General features: G+C 54.4%; 1 protein-coding gene across 1 annotated transcript in view; it reads right to left on the bottom strand.

The window, feature by feature from the left end:
* Positions 1 to 15,843: 15,843 nt before the first annotated feature.
* The window catches only part of NUP210 (nucleoporin 210), a 105,080-nt gene continuing 96,947 nt past the window's right edge, over positions 15,844 to 23,976 (bottom strand). The window contains exons 34-40 of the mRNA XM_082414049.1: positions 23,071 to 23,194; positions 21,993 to 22,139; positions 20,144 to 20,394; positions 18,831 to 19,047; positions 18,526 to 18,621; positions 18,361 to 18,444; positions 15,844 to 17,177 (exon numbers count right to left, since the gene is read on the bottom strand). Of these exons, the coding sequence (XP_082270175.1) occupies positions 17,077 to 17,177; positions 18,361 to 18,444; positions 18,526 to 18,621; positions 18,831 to 19,047; positions 20,144 to 20,394; positions 21,993 to 22,139; positions 23,071 to 23,194 (1,020 nt within the window). The 3' untranslated portion in view covers positions 15,844 to 17,076. The remainder of the gene's footprint in view (positions 17,178 to 18,360; positions 18,445 to 18,525; positions 18,622 to 18,830; positions 19,048 to 20,143; positions 20,395 to 21,992; positions 22,140 to 23,070; positions 23,195 to 23,976) is intronic.

The following is a 23,976-nucleotide window of genomic DNA, read 5'->3' as shown; positions in this document are numbered from 1 at the left end:
ATTTGATGAGATCCTTGTTTCTAGAATACATAAAGAACTTTTACAACTCAATAATTTAAAATGACAACCCAATGTAAAATGGGCAAAGGATGTGAATAGACATTTCTCAAAAATATAATAAGTACATGAAAAGATGCTTGACACCATTAGTGATCAGGGAAATACAAATCAAAACCAAAATGAGATACCACTTTACACCCACTAGGTTAGCTAAAATTTAAAATACAGAAAATAATAAGTGTTGGCGAGGATGTAGAGAAATGGGACCCTCATACACTGCTGGTGGGAATCTAAAGTGGTGTAGCTGCTTTGGAAAATAGTCTGGCAGTACCTCAAACATTTAAGCATTTATACCATATGACCCAGAAATTCCACCCCTAGGTATATAGACAAGAGAATTGAAAACATACAGCCTCACAAAAACTTGTACACAAATGTCATAACAGCATTATTTATAAGAGCTAAAAAGAGGAAACAACCCAATGTCCATCAATTGATCAATGGATAGACACAATGTGGTCTATGCACACAATAAATATTCTTTGGTAATAAAAAAGAATAAAATGCTGCCACCTGCCACAACATGGATGAAACTTGAAAACATGCTAAGCGGAATAAATCAGTCACAAAAGACCACATATTGTAGGATTCCATTTACATGAAATGGCCAGAATAGGCAAATCTATAGAGACAGAAAGTAGATTAGTGGTAGCCTAGGGCGGGGGGTGGGTGAGTAGTAGGTAGGTGAAGATTTCTTTATGGGGTAATGAAAACGTTCTGAAACTGATTGTAAAACACTGTGAATGTACTGAAAATCATTGAATCGTACACTTTTAAAGGGAGAATTGTGTAGTATGTTAATTATCTCACTGAAGCTATTCAAAAAAAGAAAATACACACACCATATCTGCTAGAATGGCTTCAATTAAGGAGTCTGACCATTCTTCCCATGTCTCCATTGGGGCTCATCTGAAGCGGGTAGGAGGCGAGGAGTTGGGTAACCAGCTTCTTCAGACTAAGCATGCAGCCCACCCAGGAGCTCCTGACTGGCTGGGGCCTCCACGTAACTGCCGGGGAAGCCTTGCCTGCCTCTCACTTCAGTACTCCTGTCTGTAACCTCCAGCCAAAGGCCTAGCCCAGAGAAGTGAAGATCCCTGTGGTCTTGTTGAAGGAGTAACCGTGACCTTGAATTCCAGGTTCTGTGTGTGGCTCCTCCCCACCCTGCCCCACTTCCCATGATTATTCCACAAAGCCTCACCCTGAAGTGAAGGCTGCTTTCATGCCCTATCAGAGAGGGCGCAGAGGAGAAAAGGGTGAAGGCACAGCTGCATGGCCCCTCATCCTGGGCATCTGGGTCCCCGCCTCTCCACTCCACCCCTCTCTGTACTTTCTTGCCTTGGACACACCACATGCTCCCACACCTCTGCACTTTTGTACACGCTGTTCCTTCTTCCAGACACTCCTTCCCCACATTCCCCAGACTGACAAACTCCTATGCATCCTTCAAAACCCAATCCAAGTGGCACCTCCCTCCAGGAGCCCTCCCTGACTCCCTCAGCCCATGTGGGGGCTCATTTTAGCTCTCGAGGCTCTTCTTCCTGCTATGTTTAAAAGATGGTCTTCAGTTTGGTGGGGCTGTGGAAAAACAAGCACTAACTCTCAGTCACAGCTGGGGTGACAATGGCACATGCTCCTCAGAAGACAAGTGGGGAATTGAACTGTCTCACATGCACACACCCTTCCAAGCTTAGGAATTTATTCCACAATAAACCCACTCACTGGCTCAAAGCAATCGTGGAAAATCCATCCTGTGGAAAATCTGCAGCCTTAGCAGAGGTTGGCCTCTATGGACCGACAAGGATGATCTTCAGGAAAAAGGAAGTGATGAAAGTCAGGCACAGAACAGAAGCTGTGGGCTGCTCCTAGCAGTGTGAAAATATGAAGGAACATGCAGAATCGTGCACTTGAATTTGTACAGACTATTTCCAGAAGGATGTGCTCCAGATAATGCTAAAGGTGGGTGCCTCTGGATTTTTTATACTTCCTCATGTATGTTTTACCTTTTATATAATAACAGTATCCTAGGGGTGGAAAGAAGACTGACTCTATAGCCTTTTATAAAGTTCAGATATTGTTTTCCTTTTCATGGATGTATTACCTTTTCAAAATAGAGCCATAATAATAAGTGCATTGAAAGGGAACAAATAATCTCCAGGTATCCTATTCTCTTTGCACGTCTCCCTCTCACCCCGCCCGGATTCTGATTGATCCCTGAACCTCCACTCCCATGAACTGCCACCAAGAAGAGCTCAGGAAGCATCTGAGGAATGAGTGACTGAGTGGGGCAGCCCCCCACCCCCAGAATCAGCACAGCTGTCCTCCCCAGAGCCTGTGGGCAGGAAGGTGCCCACCCAGGGCTCTGTGGGGCTCCCAGGCATCCTGAACCCTCAATTGTAGGAAGCAGGGGCCAGATGACAATGGGGGGCTCTCCCCTCCCCCTGCACATGCTCACCTCTACCTCTGTCTTCACGCTCCAGCTCACCCAGATCTTTGTTGAGGAAGTGCAGACAAGTGGTGGCAAGTTCAGAAAGACAGACAAAAAAAGGTGGAAAGAGCCAGGACTTAGAAATCCTGCTTGGCCACCAACTTGCTAATAAGCCCTGGACCACCATCTTCAGCTCTTGAGCTTCACTTAACTTTTCTGTAAATGGAAAGACTAATCCTCCTTTCCAGGCTGCTCTAAGGATAAATTAAGGTCATATATGGAAACATGGAGAAAGTGCCTGGCACGGGGTAGGTGTACATGACCTCATCCTACCTTTCCCCGACCCCCTGATCCCTGCCTCAGGGATTTATCAGCATTCACAAAGACCAAGTTGGAACACAGACACTGTTAAACAATAAACATTATTAGAAAATGAACTATGTGTGTTAAAAATATAAAATCAGTCACTAAAAAAACAGAGATAGAAGGTATAGTTTTCAAAGCAGTTTGGTGGGGGGGGGAAATGGAATAAAGATAATTTGATCAATTTAAAAATGAAACACAATGAAATCATGATGAATTAAAATTAAAATAAGATGGCCAAGTAAGTCTAAACAGATCAACAGTACAATAAAAGTTAATGTCTTCCACTCTCCTATCAAAAGGCAGAGACTCAGACAGGATTCTCATAATGCCGAGAGGCGTGTGTTTAGGAGAGTTAAGGAATCTCAAGAGCTCCCTGGGGGTTGGAGTCCCTGCTGGCCATCTCCCACCCACCTCACCTGTCCTGATGCTCCACACTGCTAATCCTCAGAGCTGGCCATCAGGCCCTTCTCTCTCTGGATGGCTGAGGAGCACTGTGTGGTCACACTAGCTAAGGCTGGTTGGTGATTGCAGTCACCTTATCAATCACCTTGTTTCTGCAAATCAGGAAGGTCCTCATTCCTCAACTGTCCCACGTTTTAGGAGCAGGTAACTGGTCCTAAACTTGTCCTACAACATTGCTGCTTTCAGTGACTCTCAGAGCAGCTGCACACAACCCACCACAGAACTGAAGCACTCACCACATCTCTCATCTGCAGTGCCAGGCTCCTGGAGCCTATGTGCACAGAACATAATATCAGGATTCAGGCCTGTTCTAAGTGCCTTTGGTCCACTGTCTGCTGGACCTATAGGGAAGACGTTGACCTGCCCTTGAAAGAAGCAGAAGACTATCAGAATAAGGAATCTTCAGAGTTAGATCCTTAGCACTGGAGCTTGTCTAGGTTAGCAATCCTTATTACAAATGGGAAGGCCCAGAGAGGGGGACTGATTTGTCTGAGGATGCACAGCATGTTAATTGCAGTCCACCCCAATGGAACCCCAAGTTTGGTCATTCAAATGCTGCCTTCATGATGGCCATCATTAAAAAGTCTACAAATGATAAATGCTGGAGAGGGTGTCGAGAAAAGGGAACCCTCTTACACTGTTTGTGGGAATGTAAATTGGTGCAGCCACTATGGAAAACAGTATGATGGTTCTTCAAAAAACTAAAAATAGAGTTGCCATATGATCTAGCAATCCCACTCCTGGGCATATATCCAGACAAAACTATAATTCAGAAATATACATGCACCCCTATTTCATAGCAGCACTATTCACAATAGCCAAGACATGGAAACAACCTAAGTGTCCAGCAACAGATGAGTGGATAAAGAAGATTTGGTACATATATACAATGGAATATTACTCAGCCATCAAAAAGAATGAAATAATGCCATCTGCAGCAACACAGATGGACCTAGAGATTATCATACTAAGCAAAGTAAGTCAGAAAGAGAAAGACAAATACTATATGATATCACTTACATATGGAATCTAAAATACAACACAAATGAACATATCTAAGAAACAGAAACAGACTCACAGACATAAAGAACAAACTTACGGTTGCCAAGGTGGGGAGGGGAGGGAAGGATTGGGAGTTTGGGATTAGCAGATGCAAACTATTATATATAGAATGGATAAACAACAGGGTCCTACTGTGTAGCACAGGGAACTATATTCAACTATATCCTGTGGAAAAGAATATGAAAAAGAATATGTGTATGTATAACTGAATCACTTTGCTGTACAGCAGAAATTAACATAACACTGTGAATCAACTAAAAATGCTGCCTTCATGAATTTTGCCCTTACTGAGTACACGCTAAACATGTATTTGATTTTTTCTTTACTTTGTTGAACAAAAATATTTTTAGGGGCTTCCCCGGTGGCGCAGTGGCTGAGAATCTGCCTGCTAATGCAGGGGACACGGGTTCGAGCCCTGGTCTGGGAGGATCCCACATGCCGCGGAGCAACTGGGCCCGTGAGCCACAACTACTGAGCCTGCGCGTCTGGAGCCTGTGCTCCGCAACAAGAGAGGCCACGATGGTGAGAGGCCCACGCACCGCGATGAAGAGTGGCCCCCGCTTGCCGCAACTAGAGAAAGCCCTCGCACAGAAACGAAGACCCAACACAGCCAAAAATAAATAAATTTTTTAAAAAAAGTACTGATTTGCATAAAGAAATTTAAGCTCTTGTCTTTGCGATTATCTTAAAAAAAAATTTTAGTTTAAGTTTTCTTATCAAATATATTTAGCCTGAAATGAAACTTTGTATCACTTGCCATAATTATAAGGTCATCCATAAAGTAAAACAGAACGGAAAAAAACAGAAGTTCTAGCTAGAAATTGTTGCCATTCTACACTGTGAGTGTGGGGCCTGTTCCTTCTCGATTAGCAAGTGCTAGAGGGGCATTGAAGACCCATGTGCAGGTGGCCAAGTGCTTCTCCTTCCTATAATCAGGATTGAAGGGAAATGGACCTCTCTGCCCTGTCACCTCATGATGTTTAATGCTCTTTGGCCCACATCTCCTCAAACAGCCTTGGGGACTTTGTCCCCACAGCGTTGTCCTAACGTCCCAGCCTCTGCCTTTTCATCTGTAAAATGGGGATAAGAACATCTGCTGATGTTGGAGGCCGTGGAATTCAACGTCCCTCTGAGGGAATGCAGCTATTATCACTCCGCGGTCTCTGTAGGAACGGGGGTGGGGGGCTCTAACAGTCCTCCTCGTGGGAGGAGCAGGCCCAGTGGGGGTCACCTCATCCAACCTTCCCCTTTTACAGACCGGGTGCCTGAGGCCCTGAGACAAGGCCGCCCCTTTAGCTGCTGGGGCAGAGCTTCGGCAGCCAGGAGCCTGTCAGGGGCCCAGGAATGTGTTTGAGATGGGGTAGAGGAGGGAGGCAAAAGACACACTGACACGTCAAAATGAATAAATGTTTAATTAAATGTCCACAGAACAGAACATCAGTCAACTAGTCAATTGCATCTTGACTCAGCGCCATATAGTTATATATAAATTCTATTTAATGAGGCATGTGGGTGCTTTTTAATCTGTCTGCTGTGACACGGTGTGGATGTGCCCACACAGGGCCTAGCAGGAGGCTTAAAATAGCCCTGCCAGGAAAAGGAGGGGGTTGCCAAAGAGCCCTCATTCGTTCATTCATTCATTCATTCATTCTTTCAGCAAGCACTGAGTCTGTGGGGCCAGCAGAGGCCAAGTGAGGGGCCCTGATTCTCCCTCTGGGATCCTGTCCTGAACTTAATTCTCCATCCGTCCCCCCGAGGCTCGGAGGGAGCAGGGCAGGCCTGATGTCACAATTCACCCAGTTAGCCGCGGGGCAGGAGAAGCACGCAGACCTCCCGCCGGGCCTCTGCGGGGAGCGGGCAGGCCCGCATCCCCCTGGACCCTCTCCCGGCTCCCCATGAATATGTACACAGCTGACCCTGGCCTCCCCCTTCCAGAAGTCTGCAAGGAAGCCCATTACAGATTCGTGGGGCACTGGCTGCATCTCCGATGAGGAGAACATGATTGTTCTAATTTTAACATCACTCCCTACTACCTAGACCACCTCCCCTCCCTGTCATTCCTGTGAGGGAGGTTTTCACCTCCCGGGAGCTCGACGCAGCCCCAGCTCTCTTGTCTGTTACTTGGGATGAGTCATCTTTTGGAGAATTCTCCATGACGTGGGTGGCTTGAACCACTTGTTCCGGGGTCCCTGACAGACACTTCCCCCATTAAGCTAAAACGCCCACCCATTTAGCACCTGGAGCAGGATGGAAGCTGGAGGCCACGGCCCTGTTAACCGTGACCCTGAGAACGAAATCCAGCCACCTCCCCAGGCCAGCCAAGCCCCCGCCTGCTTGCTGACTCATCTCCCCCAACTTCCCCCCTCCAGCCTAGGATTGCCAGGTAAAATAGAGGTTCCCAGTTAAATTGGCATTTCAAATAAACAACAAATGATTTTTTTTAGTATAAGTATGTCCCATGCATCATTTGGGACATACTTATACTAAAAAATCCTCTGCTGTTTACCTGAAATTCTAATTGCAGACATTTAACTGGGTGCCCTATTATTTTTATTTGCTAAAACCTGGCCACCCTTCTCCAGCCACATTGCCCCCGTGCTGTTCCACAGTCAGACCCAAAGCACTCCCACCTCAGGGCCTTTGCACACGCTGTTCCTTTGGCCTGGCATGCTCCTACTGCCCCATCTTTGCTGATTCCTTGGCTCTGAGATCTCAACTCAAATATCACTGCAGAAACGTCTTCCCTGACCACCAAACTGATTCAGGGTCCCCTCCACCATGCCATCATCCTCTCTCCTACCATCTTGCTTCTCATGGCACTTAGCACTATCTCTGCAACCGGGTTATCTATTTATACGTTTTCCGTGTCCCCCACTACAGTGCCAACTCCATGAGAGAAGCCGAGCCTGCCAGGCAGAAGGCCAGGCACATGCATGTCTGTTGGATGTTGCTGAATATTTACAAACGCCCCTGCAGGAGAGGTTTCACACTGCCCACAGTGCAACTGAGGAAGTTGAGGATGGGAGCAGTGGACCACCCATCCTTGGTCTCTGGCTGGCCCTTTATATGCCAAGAACTCTTCCCAGTACTTTCCATTAATTAAGTCATTTAATCTCACATCAGCCCAAATGATGGAAGCACCATCATTGCCTCCATTTCCCAGGTAAGGAAACTGAGGCACAGAGAGGTTCATCAACTAACTCATGGTCACACAGCACATGAGAAGCAGAGTCAGAATTTGAACCCAGGCCTCCTGGCTCCAGAGCCTGCACATAGAAAACAGTGGCCTGGTCCAGCCCTTAACTTCACTTGCTTAAGTGTTTACAACAGACCTCCAGAAACCCTGCCCCAGACACATAACCTCAACATTCTCCTGACCTCTGCTACACACCTCCCTGCTACCGCCACTGCCCGCCCAGCAAACACACACACACACACACACACACACACACACACACACACAACTCCTTGTCCTCTCCCTGGTCATCTTTGCAAGTGCTGTTCCCTCTTTTTGGGAACCCTTCCCTCTTTCTCTTGTCCACCAGAAAAAGCTGTTACTATTCCACCAAGATGCCTGAGCAAGTGTCCCCTCTTCCAGGCAGCCCTCCCTGACCATCCCCTCCCCTACACTTGGCTGGGCCTCCTCCGAGCTCCCTCAGGACTGCTCCCGCTCTGGCCCTGGTCTAAGCCTGGGCTGTCTCCGCATGGGACATGAGGTCCGGGAGTGCAGGGAGGGGTCGGAAGCCTCCCGGGGCCCTGCGGCCAGTGCAGCCTGGGTTTAGAGGGTGAGTGAAGTTCAGGATTGCGAGGATCATCCCTCCCATCAGCAGGGAACCTCAACTGCTTTTGTCATTTCTGTCCTCAGCAGGACTTTGGTCCCCATCCCTGGCTGTGCCAGGCCGACTGCAGTGGACTCCACTGGGACAGAGAGGGCCACAGTCAGGGCGGCTGGTTCAGGGAGCGGCTTCCAGAAATTAAAACCCGGTTGGGATTTTCGCTCAACAACTCTTACAACCCACCCAGAGAAAAGCACATAATGCCATTTGCAGCAACATGGGTGGATCTAGAAATTATCATACTAAGTGAAGTAAGTCAGATTGAGAAAGACAGATATCATATGATATCACTTCTGTGGAATCTAAAAAAAATGAGACAAATGAACTTATTTACAAAACAAAAACAGACTCACAGGGTTAGAAAGCAAACTTGTGGTTACCAAAGGGGAAGTATGGGGAGGGAGGGATAAATTAGGAGGTTGGGATTAACATACACACACTACTATATATAAAATAGAATACCAACAAGGACCTACTGTATAGCACAGGGAACTCTACTCAACATTCTGCAATAACCTGTATGGGAAAAGAATCTGAAAAAGAATAGATATGTATAACTGAATCACTTTGCTGTACACCTGAAACTTATACAACATTGTAAATCGACTATACTCCAATATAAAATAAAAATTAAGAAAAAAAATCTTGGGAAGAAAGAACAGCAAATTGAAAACGGAGTTGGCAATCAGCAGAGGGGCTACAGGTGATGTTTCTTTTCTCGTCTATATTTTCTACTTCAATTAACTCCGATTACTCTGTAATTAGAAAAGTGCACACAAGTCACCTGGGGGTCTTGCTGAAATGCAGGTCCTGATCCAGCAGGTCTGGGGCGGAGTCTGAGAGTCTGCATTTCTAACAGGCTCCCAGGTGGCGCCCACACTGTTGATCCAGGAGGACCAGAGTTTGAGTAGCACGGCTGTAGGGTGTTGTAGGGAGAAGGAGGGGGAGGAGGAGGATAAGGAGAGGGAGTCGGAGGGGGAGGGGGGAGTGAAAGGAGGAGTGGGAGGGGGGAGGGGTGCAGGGGGCGAAGAGGAAGAAGAGAAATTGCAGAAGAGGTGAGACTTCTGCCCTGAGGTGGGGAGCCAGGCAGGGGGAGAAGGGAGAAGAGACAAACAGAAGGGCAGACCGGCGCAGGGGCTGATGGGAGCAATCCCCAAGGCCCCAGCGGACCCAATGAGGCTCAGATGTTCCGAATCAGTCAGGAAAGCGGGGCCTGAGTGTCCTGCCCTTCAGAGCCTCGCAGCGGCGCGCTGCTTAAAGCGGGCCGCCCAGCCCCACTCAGCTGTGGCCTCTGAGGTTTAGTCTCTCTCCTGCCAAGAGCAGGGCAGCCCCCGGGGGCGGCAGCTGTGCTCCCTGAGGCTGTGGATCCAGCGGGCGGGGAGGTGGGGCCGGGTGTTGGGTCTGTTCCCCTCCTGGACCCGCAGCCTTTTGGAGCTGGGGCACCTGATCAGAACCGAGGGGAAGCTGAGGCCCAGAGGGGGGAGGGGACTGGCTGGAGAGTCTGGGCCGGAAGCAGAAGCCGGGGGAGCCTGGTTAAAGGACCAAGGGGCAGAGGTGAGGTGAGTGCACGTGTTTTCCCCAAATAGAGCCTGTCAGCTCGCCTTGGACGGAGCAGTCATCCTATCGGCTGCCCTGAAGGGCTTCCAGTCACACAGACACCTACCACTGGAGTGACCCTCTGAGCCAGTCTCTGGCCATGGCACACTCCTGCTCTGGCACCCTCCATGGCTCCCCATTGCCTACAGGGGAAGTTTCACAGCTTTTCGTGTGCTCCCTCATAGTATTAGGGAAAAACTCTATCCCCCACCACCCTTTCTAAGTTGACATCTGTTGTATACTTTTATCAGTAGGAAGTAGAACATATGAAACAATTTACAGGGTGAAATACAATGAGGATTAACCATAATTAGAATATTTTATGACAGGACTTAATAAAATAGGTTTTAATTATCAAATTAAATAACCTACTCCGACTCTGAAATTATGTGAAATTTTACTGAAAATGGGTTTTAATGTAGTTTGAAAAGTGAGAAACCTAAAAGAAAGTCCAGTTAGATTGGGAAGAAGTAACTTTGCTGACTTCTCCTCTCTGGGTGTCCTGAACTCAGAACATCTCAGCCCAGTCACGTGTGCCCCTGGAGAATGTTACAGGGCCGGGGGCGGGTGGGGGGTGGTGGAGGACAGGAAGCCTGGTTTGAATATACTGACCCCGGTCACCCCAAATCAATATTTCCCCACATCCCCTAGCTTGGGAGCCAAGAGCTTTTTATACCCAGAACAACATGCCATAACTCTATCCCAAATGGGTGAGGACTGGAATCCAGGCCACTATCTGTTCCTCCCCACAGGAGGCTAGAAGTGTCTGACCTTAGGCTCAAACTGGCCCCTCTTCCTAGACGCCCATTGTTCCCGCCCTGGTTCTGACTCGCCTCCTCCCGGGAGCCTCCTCCAACCCTCCAACACACCAAGGTCCCTTTCCCCACCTGTAGAAGGTGCTCTGAGCCTTGTCTGTCTCTCTGCCCCTCCACAGAGAAGCCCCATCTGACTCATCACTCTGCCTTCCGCCCTGCCAGCTCCTTGGGAAGCAGGGCGTTGATAAAGGCTGCCAACAGCCCCTGGAGGTGGTAACAGCATCTCAACCTTCCTGGCGTAGGGAACAAAATTACCGACTTGACAGCCGACACGAATCTGTCTCCGACTGGGGTGCCCAAGAAACAGCCCTTGATCATCTTCCTTTGATTTAGACCATGAGCGCCCATTCCCCTTCCCACATGGATGGTGAATGTCATTTCAGTGGTTCCTGAAAACTTAACAAACTGATTACAGTTACACACTTAAATTTCCTACCTTTGCCCATCAATCTCCTCACCCTGGACCCCTGGACCCTGTGGGCAGTGGGGGCAGGTAGCTGGGGCTGCAACATTTGCCTACTTCTTCTTCATTTTAAGATGCTTCCGCCCCAAATCTATACTTCTGAAGGAAAAAAAAAAGATACATTCTAACATACACAGCATCTTTTAGCCACTCCCTCTGCATCCGGTTGCCAGAGAAAAGATGATACATTCACATCTTTGGTTGTAGGTGAGCTAAAACTAGTCCTTTCCTGCCTCTAAAATGAGGGGCTTGGAGTAGATTAGGGAGGACGATGGGACTCGTCTCCTCTGTCAACACCAGCTGACTGGCTGTGGCTGCCCGGATGCTGGATTGTAGGGAATCTGAGGCAGAGTCCTGCTTGAGCAGGAAAGAGTGCTAGGAGCGATTAGTAATGTCTGCCAGGGTCATAGGAAGGGACCGGGAAAACACACGAGCCAGAATTTTACCAGTTATGAAGAAATTCAGAGATTGAAAACTGGTGGCCTGAGGGCAGGTTCCTTCGGCCCACACAAGTTTTTTTTTTTTTTAATATTTTTTAAACTTTAATTTTATTACCATTATTTGTAAGGTGGAAGGTTTTACTGCTCCCCAAAGGATTTCTGGAGTCTCTAGAAAACTAGAAGAATGGGCCTCACTGGGCTTTGTTCCCACCTGGCAGCTGGAGCTCAGTGGGTGAGGCCACGCACTCAGGTCGCCAGCGTCCACCCCCAGCCCCTCGCATTCGGGGGCCGCCTGCCCGGCCCATCATCGACATTTGTGAGCCTGGACCTGATTGTTGATTTGCTTCAGTTGGCCGGGTGAGCAGTGACAGGGACTCCTGGGGAATGTGTCATGGCCCCCAAGAGAGTGAGGACAACTGTCGCCAATCACCAGGGAGAAGAAGGCAGAAGAGTTCATATTTACTGAGCACCAAATGTTTGCTCACCACCAGGCTGGGGGTTTTAATACAGGAGCTCATTCAGTCCACACGGCACACCTACGGAGGAGGTAGTGTGATAATTACCACTCTGCAGACGGGGAAACTGAGGCTCAGAGAGGTGACAGGAAGTACTCAAGGTCAAGGTCCCCTGGCTGGATAGTGGCAGAGGCAGGAGATCTACCCGGTGCCTGGGCCTGGGGAAACTGAGGCTCAGAGAGGCGACAGGAAGTACTCAAGGTCAAGGTCCCCTGGCTGGATAGTGGCAGAGGCAGGAGATCTACCCGGTGCCTGGGCCTTGTCCACCAGGCTCTGGGCTGCTGCCCTTGGCCTCCCGATGTAGCCCTCTGTGGAGAAGGACCGAGAGAGGGAGCTGCCACTTGCCCTGGAGCCATTACACCTTGCAGCTGTGGAGCAATGGGAAATTGGGATTCCACTTTCCTGGTTCTTATCAATTGTCTTTATTTGCCTTCAGTAAATACTCCCCACATGAAAGTGGTCACCTGATGAGTCTGCTAATGAAATCTTCCATGGAAGTTTATGCGCTAATTACACACAACATAAAACTTAACAGGGCTTCCCTGGTGGCACAGTGGTTGAGAGTCTGCCTGCCAATGCAGGGGACACGGGTTCGAGCCCTGGTCTGGGAAGATCCCACATGCCGCGGAGCAACTAAGCCCGTGAGCCACAACTACTGAGCCTGCGCGTCTGGAGCCTGTGCTCCGCAACAAGAGAGGCCGCGATAGTGAGAGGCCCGTGCACCGCGATGAAGAGTGGCCCCCGCTTGCCGCAACTGGAGAAAGCCCTCATGCAGAAACGAAGACCCAACACAGCCAAAAATAAATAATAAATAAAATAAATAAATAAATGTAAAATTATTAAAAAAAAAAAAAACTTAACAAAATAATAGACAATCACCAAACCCACGGTCCCGGGCTTTGTTTTCTTCCTTTCTGTCTCTTTAACTGAGACTGCTCACTTTATGTTATGTTGAAATTGTGGATCTAGACAGGATCCTTGAGAATTAATCACAGGGTGAAAGGCCCACGCCATTGACTAATGCGTCCTCATGACCTGTGTCACTGCTCTGGGGAGGCGGGGGCGGTGGCGGGGGACAACCTTGACCTTCAGGGCCGGGGCCTGGTGTGCTATTCAGGGGTGGCCCCTGCTAGTCCCTTCCTGTCTCTGGGCCTCAGTTTTCCCGTCTGTATGATGTATGATGAGGGAGTTGAACAATAAGAAAAAAGATAACCCATGATTGCTTTGTGTTAATGACCTTGACTCTTTTTTTAAATAAATTTATTTATTTAATGACCTTGACTCTTGACCCCTCCGTTCACATCTGTGGCTTTGCAGCTCCTCCCAGCCAAGGCAGACTATTCCTGAGCCTTGATTCTAGATTCAGACTCGTGACTTGTTTTGTTCAAGGGACTGGAGAGCACAGGCTAGCACGCCCGTCCCAGCCCAGCCCCTGGGGGGCTGTGTATTCCCTCCTGCTCTCTCGCTCCTGGCTGTCACCATGAGCAGGACGTGTCTCACCCAGCCCACTGGGGTGACAACAGGATGAGAGCAGCAGCCCGAGGGTGAGGTTGACTGGGCCCCTCCCAAGAGGGAGGAAACCGGGGCCTCTGAGGTGTCAGGCTCTGAGCGCCAGGCGCCATTCCAGCCTCTGCCAGGGCCACCGGAAAGCCCTGTCCAGCGGGATGGGCCAAAGGGGCAGCCCCGGGCAGGGCCCAGGAGAGAACAGACTGAAGGCAAGGGGCCACGAGGCTGCAGCCATGTCAATCAGACTCTGTGACAAGTGGCAGAAACCTGCCCTGATGGGCTCAGCCAGAAGGGAATCCATGCCACGCTTTGTATCAGTCACCTACTGCTGCAACAACACTGCCTAACAAACTGTCCCCAAAGTCAGTGGTTCGTAACTATCATCGTTTACTCTCAAGGTCACAAGTCTGCAGGTCAGTTGGTCTGGGATGGGCAGATTTGTCTCAGGTCCCTCTTAGATGTCTCTCCTGGGGCCAGCAGCTACCTGGGTTTCCTTGTTATTCTGTCAATGGCAGAAGCACAAGGAGGGTGAGCAGAGACTGGTGAGGCCTCTTTAAGCCCAGGCTCTGAACTGACGTGCGGTCACTTCCACCCACTTTCCGTTGGCCAAAGCAAGTCACGTAACCATGGCGCCCCCTCCATGGGGGGAATGCAACCAGCCTCTGGGGGAGGCACTGGGAGGCTGAGGGCGGGGATGAGCACGCAGCCCACCTGCCACCTCTTCCCCCGGAGCCACTCGGGGTGGCAGGCAGGCCAGAGGCAGACGGGGGAACGCTGCAGCGCAGGGAGGGAACACGCTTCCGCGCTAGCCCCAGACGGTGGGCCTGCACCCCTGGCCACCTCATCTCTAAACCCCATGCCTTTCCCACCCACCTGGATGCCCAGGTTCTGGGCTGTCTCGTAGCTGGTATTTCAGACCTCGAGATGTAACATTTCCAGTATGCCCGCCCCGCCACCAACACACACACAGAAAAACAGGGGGAGGCAGAGAGAGAGACACAGAGTTTTTTTTGGCCAAACTTAGGAATTCTAGAGGAAAAAAAAATCTATATGCAATACTATAATTTTAGCGCTAAATGGTGCTAAAAGCATTTTTTGGCACCCTTTACAGAGTGAAAGTTGCTTGGTTAGTTTGGGAACAGAAAGCTGAAGCACGTCCCTGGGTTTTGTGAACGCCCTCGCCTCTGGCCGGGTCTGGTTGTTTCTAGCAGCACGTGCTTTAAGATGCCGGTGACGTCTGGGGAGAAGACAGCCCAGAACTCTTGCCCGTGTGCCTGGGCGTCAGGGGAGGCCTTCCCGGGTTGGGGTGCAGGCTGGTCACGATGACGGCCCAGCGACTCTGGTGGCCCGACCGTCCTTGCCAGGCAGAACCCCACCGGGTCTGCTGAGCTGGCGATGATGGGATGGGAGGTGAACAGGGCAACCCTGCCTTCAGGGCACCGTTTCACCAGCTGCCTGGGCCACACCCGCTCTGTTCTGGCCCCCAAAGGTAGCCACACGTTGGCTTCCAGCAGCACAAAGGGCTGGGAAATGCAAAATTTGCATGGAAATTCTGGCTGCTCTTTGCCCAGCTCCCAGTCAGGGGATCAGACTCCGAGGAGGCTGGCAAGTGATGTCGGGGACAACTGGTCTCCACCAGCAGCACCTCTGGGTGGCCTGCGACCTTGGGTGGCTACCTGTCTCTAAGCCTCCGTTCCCACCCCTGTGACACGTGATGCCAGGCCCTGCCCCATGGGGCACTCAGGGTGACCCCGCATGAGTGCCCCGTGAAGGCCACAGGCAGGGCCTGGGGCTGGGAGGGCCAACCCTGAGGGGCACAGGGTTGGGGGCCGGGGGCCGCAGAGGAGGGGCTGCCAGCAAGGCAGGGCCAGTTAACTAATGGGGCTGGTGTCCGGCTGTAGAGGCCGGGCAGAGCGCTGGTGACCTGGGGACATGGTCTCGGGGGTGGGGTGGTGGAGCCAGAGCTGCAGAGAGAAGGGGACGGCTGGAGAGGGAGGGGAGCCGAGAGGCCGTCTAGGTGACCCCAGGGATGTGTGGGCAGGGCTGCCACGTCCTCCGACAGGGAAGGCCTGTCTGGGGGCCTTGAGCAGGCAGCTGTGGGCAGACACCACGGCCACCCGCCCTGGTTGCCTGCCGGTCCCTCAGGGGTGGGAGGGAGGCTGGGCTGTTCAGCCAGAGAAGAGAGGCTGGCAGGACACAGACCTGCTCCCCAAATGCACACAACGGCAAGCAATGTCACCAGGCCTGGGTCACTTCTGGGCAGGACGCCTGTGATTCCGGCAACAATCACGCTCATCTTAAGAAATTATATAGAGCTTTATTAAATAAACCAAGTAGAAATGCGCCTATTTACATCCAAGTTGCCAGTTTGAGCTCAAGTAATATGCAAGGCACAATTCTTCCCGTCTCCAGCTTTAAAAAAATAAACCGCGTGGCCCAGTCCCAAAGGGCTGAGGCGGATTCACATGTGCAGCTCGGGGCCCACGCCTGCCGGGCTCCGGGCCTTCCTGGGGGCGGCACGGCACCCCGGCCTCAGCAGGGGCCGCGTCCTGGAGGTCTCAGCTGCTGTGTGGACGAGGGCTGGGAAGGAGGGCGTTTTCCGAGTCGCCCCCTCCCCGGCCCGTCCTGGGAGCTGCCTGGAGGGAGGCCGTCCCGAGGGGCGGCAGAGGCAGAGGCTCAGATCCGCGAGGTGCTTTGTACAGAGGGAGGGACAGAGAACACGGGTCTGTGCGTGGGCGGAACAGCGCAACACAAGGAAAGTCCCTGTCTCCAGGCCAAGGACATTTCCCAGCTCCGATTCCGAAGTCCCTGTGCTGATAGCGAAGCCAGGACGGAGAGGATGAGCCGGACCCCCCGGGGCCGAGGCCAAGTACACCGCTCGGGAAACAAAGCACCACAGAGGACGGCCATCCACTCACAGTGGCCCGAGGGGGGCAGGAGGCCCAGCTCCCAGCTCCCCGGCGTCTCAGGCGCCCCCGAGGCTGAGCCGGGCGCCCTGGCCCCGGTCCTGAGGCTCCTTGGGCAGGGACGGGGCGGCCCCGGTCACTCGTGTCTGTTCGCTGCAATCATATCCCAGCAGCAGCCCGACGAGGCGAAAAGTCCAGTTTCCATAGAGAGAACCCACACAAGTAAAAAATCCAATAAAAAGTCCTTTCCCTGAGACCACTGCTGTCACAGCATCTACAGACCCCTTCTCCACAGACGCCCACCGGCTCCAGGTCCTGAGAAGGGAGCGATTTTAGAGACCAAGAAACTAAAAGCCAAAGTGTACGTCGTCCCAAAACCCCAGACAACCAGGTTGAGGAATGAGCCAAGGTCTTTGCCTTTGCAAGACTCTCAGCAGAACAAGACAACAACAACAAAAACCCCCAGACAACAAACTTAAACTCCTACTTATAAGAACAAGCTCGTGAGCGTGGCCTAAACTACAGTTACAGGAAGAGGGGCGGCGGCGGCCAGGCTTGCTCCAGGCTGGACCCAGCAGGCCCGGCCCCGGGGTGGTGGAGGCACGGGGGTCCTGGCCCTGCTGACTAGTGGGAGGGGTACACCCGGCTCCACAGCCCCGAGGGAGGGCTGGCTCTGCGAGCAGGAAGCAGCGCGTTGAAAGGCGTTGGCGATGAGGCAGGAACATCTAGGGCGGGAAGAGAGCCCCGGTGAGCAAGGAGCCAAAGGGAGACCTCTACGTTCCTCACACCCCGCAGGGCCTACGCCAGACAACGGCTCCGAGGGGCTGCTGCCTAGCTACGCCCCCAGCTCCCGGGCCAGCGCACGAGGCCCACAGGGGCCCGCTGAGCTGTGCACGCAGCGGCCTGGACCGTGACCCTGACCTCCCGGCGCGCACGGCCTGCCAGGTCCCCGGATCCCACGGCCGCGTCCCGTCCACGGGGCACACGGGGAGCGGGCCTGTCCATCTGGGCAGAGAAAGCTGCACAAACAGACTCCAACGTGTGTGAAGGGTCTGGAGTGCTCAGGAGGCAACGCGAAGCCCCCGGCGTGGCTCCAACAAACCAGGGAGGGGTGTGCTGCGGGATGCAGTTAGCAAGGCGAGCGCCCACTGCAAGGACAGCTAGATGATGAATCGGAGTCGACGTGGGGAAGCGAGCTGCCGAGCAGTCCACGGCTTCCCCTGGGCGTCGCAGGCCTGAGAGACGGCTGTGATTCTAGGGGTCCAGGATGCATGCAGGATCTTGTTACCCCAGGAACACCAGTCTATATACACAGTTGTGTCCTCTTTCAAAAAACTCACAGAGCCCTTGAAGCCAGGCCATGCCCCCATCGGGCAGTAGACACCCCCTCAAGGATTCCTTGTGGAGGGGAGAGAACCCTTGAATGGGAATCCGGAGACCCAGGGCTGCCATGTACAGCTGTGCAGGTTGGGCACTGCACAGCCTCAGGGGACACCACCCACAGAGAGAGGAGCCCCCTGGGGTTTTGCAGGGTCACCAGGGCTTCAGGACCACCAGAGGCAGGGGGACCATTAACAGCAATGAGTCCAGCAATGCTTCTCCATCTGAGAAGCACCTCGCCGGGACCTCCCAGAACCCTCATCTCTGAGTCAGCCCGTCCAGCCCCGGCTGAGAGCCCTTCGCGGTAGCCCCAGCGGGTGGGACCCTGGCCCCCCACGCACACCCGCAGAGACAGGGCTCCCTGGCACCAGCCCCTCCGGGACCCGCATCCGCCGGCTCCCGTTCCCCCACCAGCTCCCAGGCCTGCCCTCTGGGCCTCACACCCCAGCTGCAGCTCACGCCCAGGGCCAGGCCTTCTGAGACCTGGGGATCCTACCCCTCCGCCCGCTCCACAGGGTGGCCACTCACAGTGTGGGCTGTGCCGAGGGCTGGCTCGCGGCGAGAGGGCCGGTGGCGTGGCGGGCTCCTGGGGCGTGCAGACCGCGTGGTAGGCTGCGAGACGCATGGGTGGTTAGGGTGGGGGTGGGGACGGGGGAGCAATCGCGGGGTGGGGACACGGCACGCCCGCCTCACCTATGATCGTGACCGCGGTCCCGGCCAGCAGGGCAAACAGCGTGAAGAACATGACCTGGTAGGAGTCCAGGATGTGCTGGAAGAGGCCGGCGCCGTCTGTGGTCCAAGGAAAGAGAGTTACCAAACCGTCCGCGGAGCCCCTCACGTCGTGTGCGTGCTCAGAGGGTGAGGGGCCCCGGGTGAGAGACACATACTGCATTTCTGCTCCTGCAGCCTTCAGACCCCCGGTTCCACTCCCAGCTGGACCACTCCGCCCGTCCCTTCTGCCAGGTCCCTCCCAGCGGGTGTCCCGTCCCATAACTCACGAGCACCAGGTCCCCGGCGATCCATCACGAAGGCCACGGTGACGGGGATGGTGATGGCCTGGTTAGTGGTGGGGCTGGAGAAGGTCAGGGTGGTGGACAGAGGCCCCTGGCTGCCGGCCGTGGGGTCCGAGATGCCAACTGTGTAGGTGACGAAGCTGGGCAGCCCCAGAGACTTCTCCTTCACGAAGGCCAGCACGGCCGGGGACCCTGACTTCACCTGGGACAGACGTCAGGGCTGAGGGGCACAGCCCACGTCTGCCTGACACACACGAGCTGCCCTCCTGGGCCCGCGGGCCGATGGCGGGGACCCTGCCAGTTCCCGCTTCCCAGGCAGGTGAGGAGGCCTGGGCACTTCTAACTGCCAGGCGTGCAATCCGCAAACTCAGGGGAGCACGCTCTCTATGCTGGGGCATTTTCAGGGGAAGGACAAATCAATATCACGGAATTCTAATCAAGAGCTCCTTAAAAAAAATGCTGCAATGCGTGAGCGATCACCAAACTCCAGCTTCCCAAGGGAGCAGCCAGGAGCTCTGTCCATGGCCCGTGGCCAGCAGCGCAGCCTGGGGCCCAGCAGGTGCGCCACCACCAATAGTGACTTCATCCCTGTGTCACCGTGAGGACATGCAGCTACATTTGCCGCAGCGAGACCAGAGAAGGAGCCGGCGGAGACACCAGCGAGCCCTTTGCACATCACCCCGACCTCCTCCCAGCCTGCCGGGCCGCAGGACCGGTGTCCTGCACCGCCACTCAACGGACGGGGAAACCCAGGCCCAGAGATGGGGACACCATCGTCCCCAGGTGTGCGGCGTCAGTGGATCAGCGATAGGTTAGAGGTTAGAGCTTTTCTTCCTGCCCCTCGTCAGCGTGCCCTCCTGCCCTGAATTCACTCATGGACACGTGACACGTTCGCTGAGCGGATGCCATGTGTCAGGCGGGCCCTGTACTCAGCGCCTCCCCCCGTACGGCACTTCCAGCTGGGGAAGACCGGGAGCAATCACGACCGTTCACACGGTTATACGGGCCGACAGACAGCAGCAGTGCTACGGGGAAAAGGGTAAAGGGACTTAATTTTTAAAATTTTTTGGTTTTTTAATTTTGTGCCATGCAGCTTGCAGGATTTAAGTTCCCTGACCAGGGACTGAACGAGTGCCCTCAGCAGTGAAAGTGCAGAGTCCTAACCACTGGACCACCAGGGAATTCCCTTAAAAATTTTAATTTTAAAGAGAGGTGGTCCAGGATTTCCACACCCCAGCTGGTCCTCCCTGCCTCTTGGTCCCCTCTGAGGCCTTGGCTCCTGCCTGGTCACCACTCACCTCCAGGTTCTCCAGAACTTCCATGGCACCAAAGACCTTGACCTCGGAGCTGGTGTAGTGGTTGCTCAAAAGGATTTCAGCCTGGTCGGTGTAAAGGCCTGGGCTGAAGGGCACCTCGGCCCCGACCTGCTCTCCGGAGAAGTGGCTGCCTGGGAGGGAGGGGGTGACCAGCAGTGCTGTCCTCTTCAGGCTCAGGTGCCTCAGCTGCTTGTCTGTAAGCCTGAGCATTGTCACCGAGCAGAGGTACCGGCCTGTGGAGACAAGGGCGTTATTCCACCTCGTCTCCTCTCCACCTAGGCCCTGATGCTAATCCTGCTCCCTGGAGGACTCCTATTCATCCTGCAGAGCCCAGGTGAGGCATGCCCTCCTCCGGGGGCCTCCTGGGAAGTCCCTCTTCAGTGCCCCTGCCCACCTTGGACACCCTTTCTGTGACCAGCTCTCCCCCTCTCTGCCTCAGAACCCTCTGTTCATGGATTCCCCCGGGGCAGGGGTGCCTGGTCCAGCTCTGCATTTCAGGGCCCGGCCAGCCTGGCTCAGAACAGGGGTGAGGGAATGGTGAACAGATACCACGACCCAACACTGGCCGTACGGGAGTGGGGCTGAGCCCCAGTGCCGCTGACGCCCCAGGTGCGGCAGGAGGTTCTGTGGAGGCCTGGCTGGGACTATTCAGGGTCCGAGCCTGACCCACAGTAGGTAAAAGAGCTGAGTGAACACCGTTGAGTGGTGCCTTGGAAAGCTCCAGACCCAGGGATCAGGATACCTGGGTTGGGGTCCCTCCCGTGCTCCCACCAGCCAGGTGCCTCTAGGTGAGTCCCTTCCATTCCTCCTCTCTCCCCACCACCAGCCAGGAGCCCCCAGGTGAGTCGGCGTCCTTGCTGACTCTGTTTCCCTTGTCAAGTGGGGGTAACACTGCAGCCCTTGCGGGGCTGTGCTGGTGAATCCACGGAGCCCGGGACCACCAAGTGCCTACTCTGTGCTAAGCCCCGAGCTCGGGTCTTGCACACAGTGTGCCCTCAGGACACACCGCCGCCTGGGTGCTGAGGATGCTTTTGTGCTGCTGCCGGAGGGACAGAGACGCAGAGTGAGCCCGGGAGAGGAGGGCCTCGCCTGGCCCCTGGCAGCTGCAGGCTGGTGGCAGCGGATTCCTAGAAAGAACTGAGCAACAAGCCAAATGGTCATCCCCAGACCCTGTCACGACACCACTGACAGCCTCGTTGCTCGAGCACGGGACTCGGCGTCTCGGCACGTGCGTGAGCTGGGCACCGTGCAAGCCCATCCCAGGGACTGTCCTGAGCGCTCACGGCACCCTGTGAGGGGTGGCCCTCCTCTTAGAGTGACCTGGCAACACTCAGGTCACTCCACTCGGCCAGCACGCCGCTCTAGCCCGTGGCGCCGGCTGCCAGTTCCACGGCTCTGGTTACCAGTTCCGTGGAGCGGTTACACTCCAGAGACGCCCACGCCCTCGACTGCCGGTTGAATAAAGGCCCTTCCATCCCTCTCAGAGCCCCGTCGTGCCAGCAGAGCAGGGCACCGCCCTTCCCATTTCACAAGGGAAGCAGCCTCCTCGCCTGCAGGCTCTGAGCCTAGAAGAGCAGGAAAGGCCTGGAACCAGGTTCCCAGCTCTGAACCGAGTCCTTTCCGCCAGGTGTAGGTGGCTGCTGAGAGCAGCTGGGAATGCCAACCCCTGCCGGCGGCCGCAGGGAACCACAGGCCGGGGTGACGGCATCGGTCCCCAGGCTGGGCTCCTGACAGATATCGCCCCCTGGACAGACGGCCATCGTGAGCCAAATGAACCGCAGGCAAGCCCGCCAGGCAGGTCAGTGTGCACTTCCAAACCCCGCAGACTCACCCAGGGCAGCGTCAAACTCCGGTTCTACGGTGAAAACCTCACGGGCTGGGAAGTCGAAGATGTCTTGCTTGAACTGTAGCTGGCAGCCGAGGAGGGATTCTGGGTGCAGGGCTGCGATGCTCTCCACCTGGCCGGGGGAGCACTCACCTGGGGACGGGAGGGGGTGAGAAGGCCGCGCACCCAGGCCCCCGAGGCCCCCACCTGCACAGCCCCAGCACGAGGACATGCGAGCAGGCCACGTGGAGGCTGGCCGGCCCGAGAACCGGACCTGTGCCCACACTGCTCCTGATGATGCCGCAGCTTATAAAAGCTGAGGACAAATTACTCATTATGCGGGAACGGGGGGCATCCTGAAGCATGGGCAATTTCAGCATTTTTTCAGAGCCCGCATCCAGGGGCACGGCAGCGGGTCAAGCCCGCCGGTGCATGTCGTCTGCTCCTGTCAGCAGGGAAAACGGGCAATTTATCCCTGGACATCAGGAGGGCACTAGTTCCCCACTAATACCCCGAGCATCGTTCGGGCAACGGCACCGTGCTGTCCACTTGCACTGGAGCAGGGAGAGAGGTGACCACGAGGCAGTAGAGGTGCGTCAGAACGACGACAGTGGTATTGAATTCTACCAGTTAAGTGGTTTTTAAAAAACAGCCTGTATTGATGCATTTATTTCTGGCAGCTGCTGTCCAGGGCTGTCACGGGCAGGGGATGAGGTCGAACGTTCTATGCGTGACTTGGGAGAGGTAATTATGAAAATCAAAATCAGCGGCGAGGCCTGCTAAGCCACATTTTCTGGGATGAATGGTGGCTTTCTCTACTTGGGTGCCCTCGGGCTGACGTTGCATCTCCAGCCCAGAAACAGGCAGTTTCGCGGCACTGGGCTTTCAGGAAGATCCCTTCACTGCTTCTGCCTGTGGAGGACTCGAATTTCTAAACAGCTGGAAGGGGCGGGCCAGCGGGGGCTAAATGCCCTCCTCGGAGTCAGTGAGTTTGAGTAGGAAGAGCAGCAAAAGCCCATCAGAAGGGCCCGAGGCCCCTAGCCTGGCAGGGCCCACGCGGGACACCCGACCCCTCACTCCTTACCTCTCAGGTTAGCGCTCCGGTCTCCCATGGTGACCATCACTTTGGAGGCCGCAAGCTCCTGGAAGCCGGTCTGGACGGGGCGGGCGTACCGGGCCACGATCCTCTGTGGGACGCTGACCACTATCTGGAGGGGAAGCCGAGGCAGGCCCTTGAGCGCTGACCGTGCAGGCCCACCGCCTGGGACGCAGGTACTGCCCTTCCCGCGGTACAGGGGACAGGACTGAGGCTCCGGGGCTACGTGACCTGCTCGGACGGGGCAGAGCTGGACTAGACCCCAGGCTGGCCTGACTCTCCCCAGAGCCGGCTGCCCCAGCAGCGGGGCAGGGCAACACCAGGCCTGAATGCAAGCAGCAGTCGAGGTGGGCTGCAGACTTTGGCTCCCCTGACAGTTATGACTGCGTCTCTGTACATCAACTGGGTTACTAAATCTTTCAGCAAAGAGAGAAGGATCCACTTTACTTCACTGCCATTTATTCAGAATAAATCAGCCTGACCAAAAGGCAGACCCACACGGCCCGGTGGTGGCGGCCGAGGCTCATCTCCCCAAGTTATCTCCCGGCTCACCCCTCCCATCTAAGCACTGAGCACCTTCCTGAGGCAGGACGAGCCTTCCTAGGCCGGGTACCCCTTCCACCCTCCTGCAGGGCCAACACTCCGCCCTGCAGGCCCAGCTGCGGGCCACCGCCTCCCGGTGGAAGGCCGTCTCCGGCTCTAGGCAGGCGCCGAGCACTTCGTGCCCCCCACGGGCCTGCTTCCACCAGCACGTGAGCCCCTCGAGAGCAGGGACGGGGTCTCACTCCTCCCCAGGCTCCCGCAGACCCCGCAGCCATGGCCAACGCTGAGCTGGAGGGCCGGCCCATCACCCTCTAGACTGACCGCAGTCACCTGCGCCCCTGCCCGGGTCCT

The sequence above is a fragment of the Balaenoptera physalus genome, assembly GCF_965194825.1.
Source record: "Balaenoptera physalus genome assembly, chromosome: 11".
Taxonomy (NCBI): domain Eukaryota; kingdom Metazoa; phylum Chordata; class Mammalia; order Artiodactyla; family Balaenopteridae; genus Balaenoptera; species Balaenoptera physalus.
Note: the sequence above shows the minus strand (reverse complement) of the source record. Positions and strands in the feature narration are given on the sequence as shown.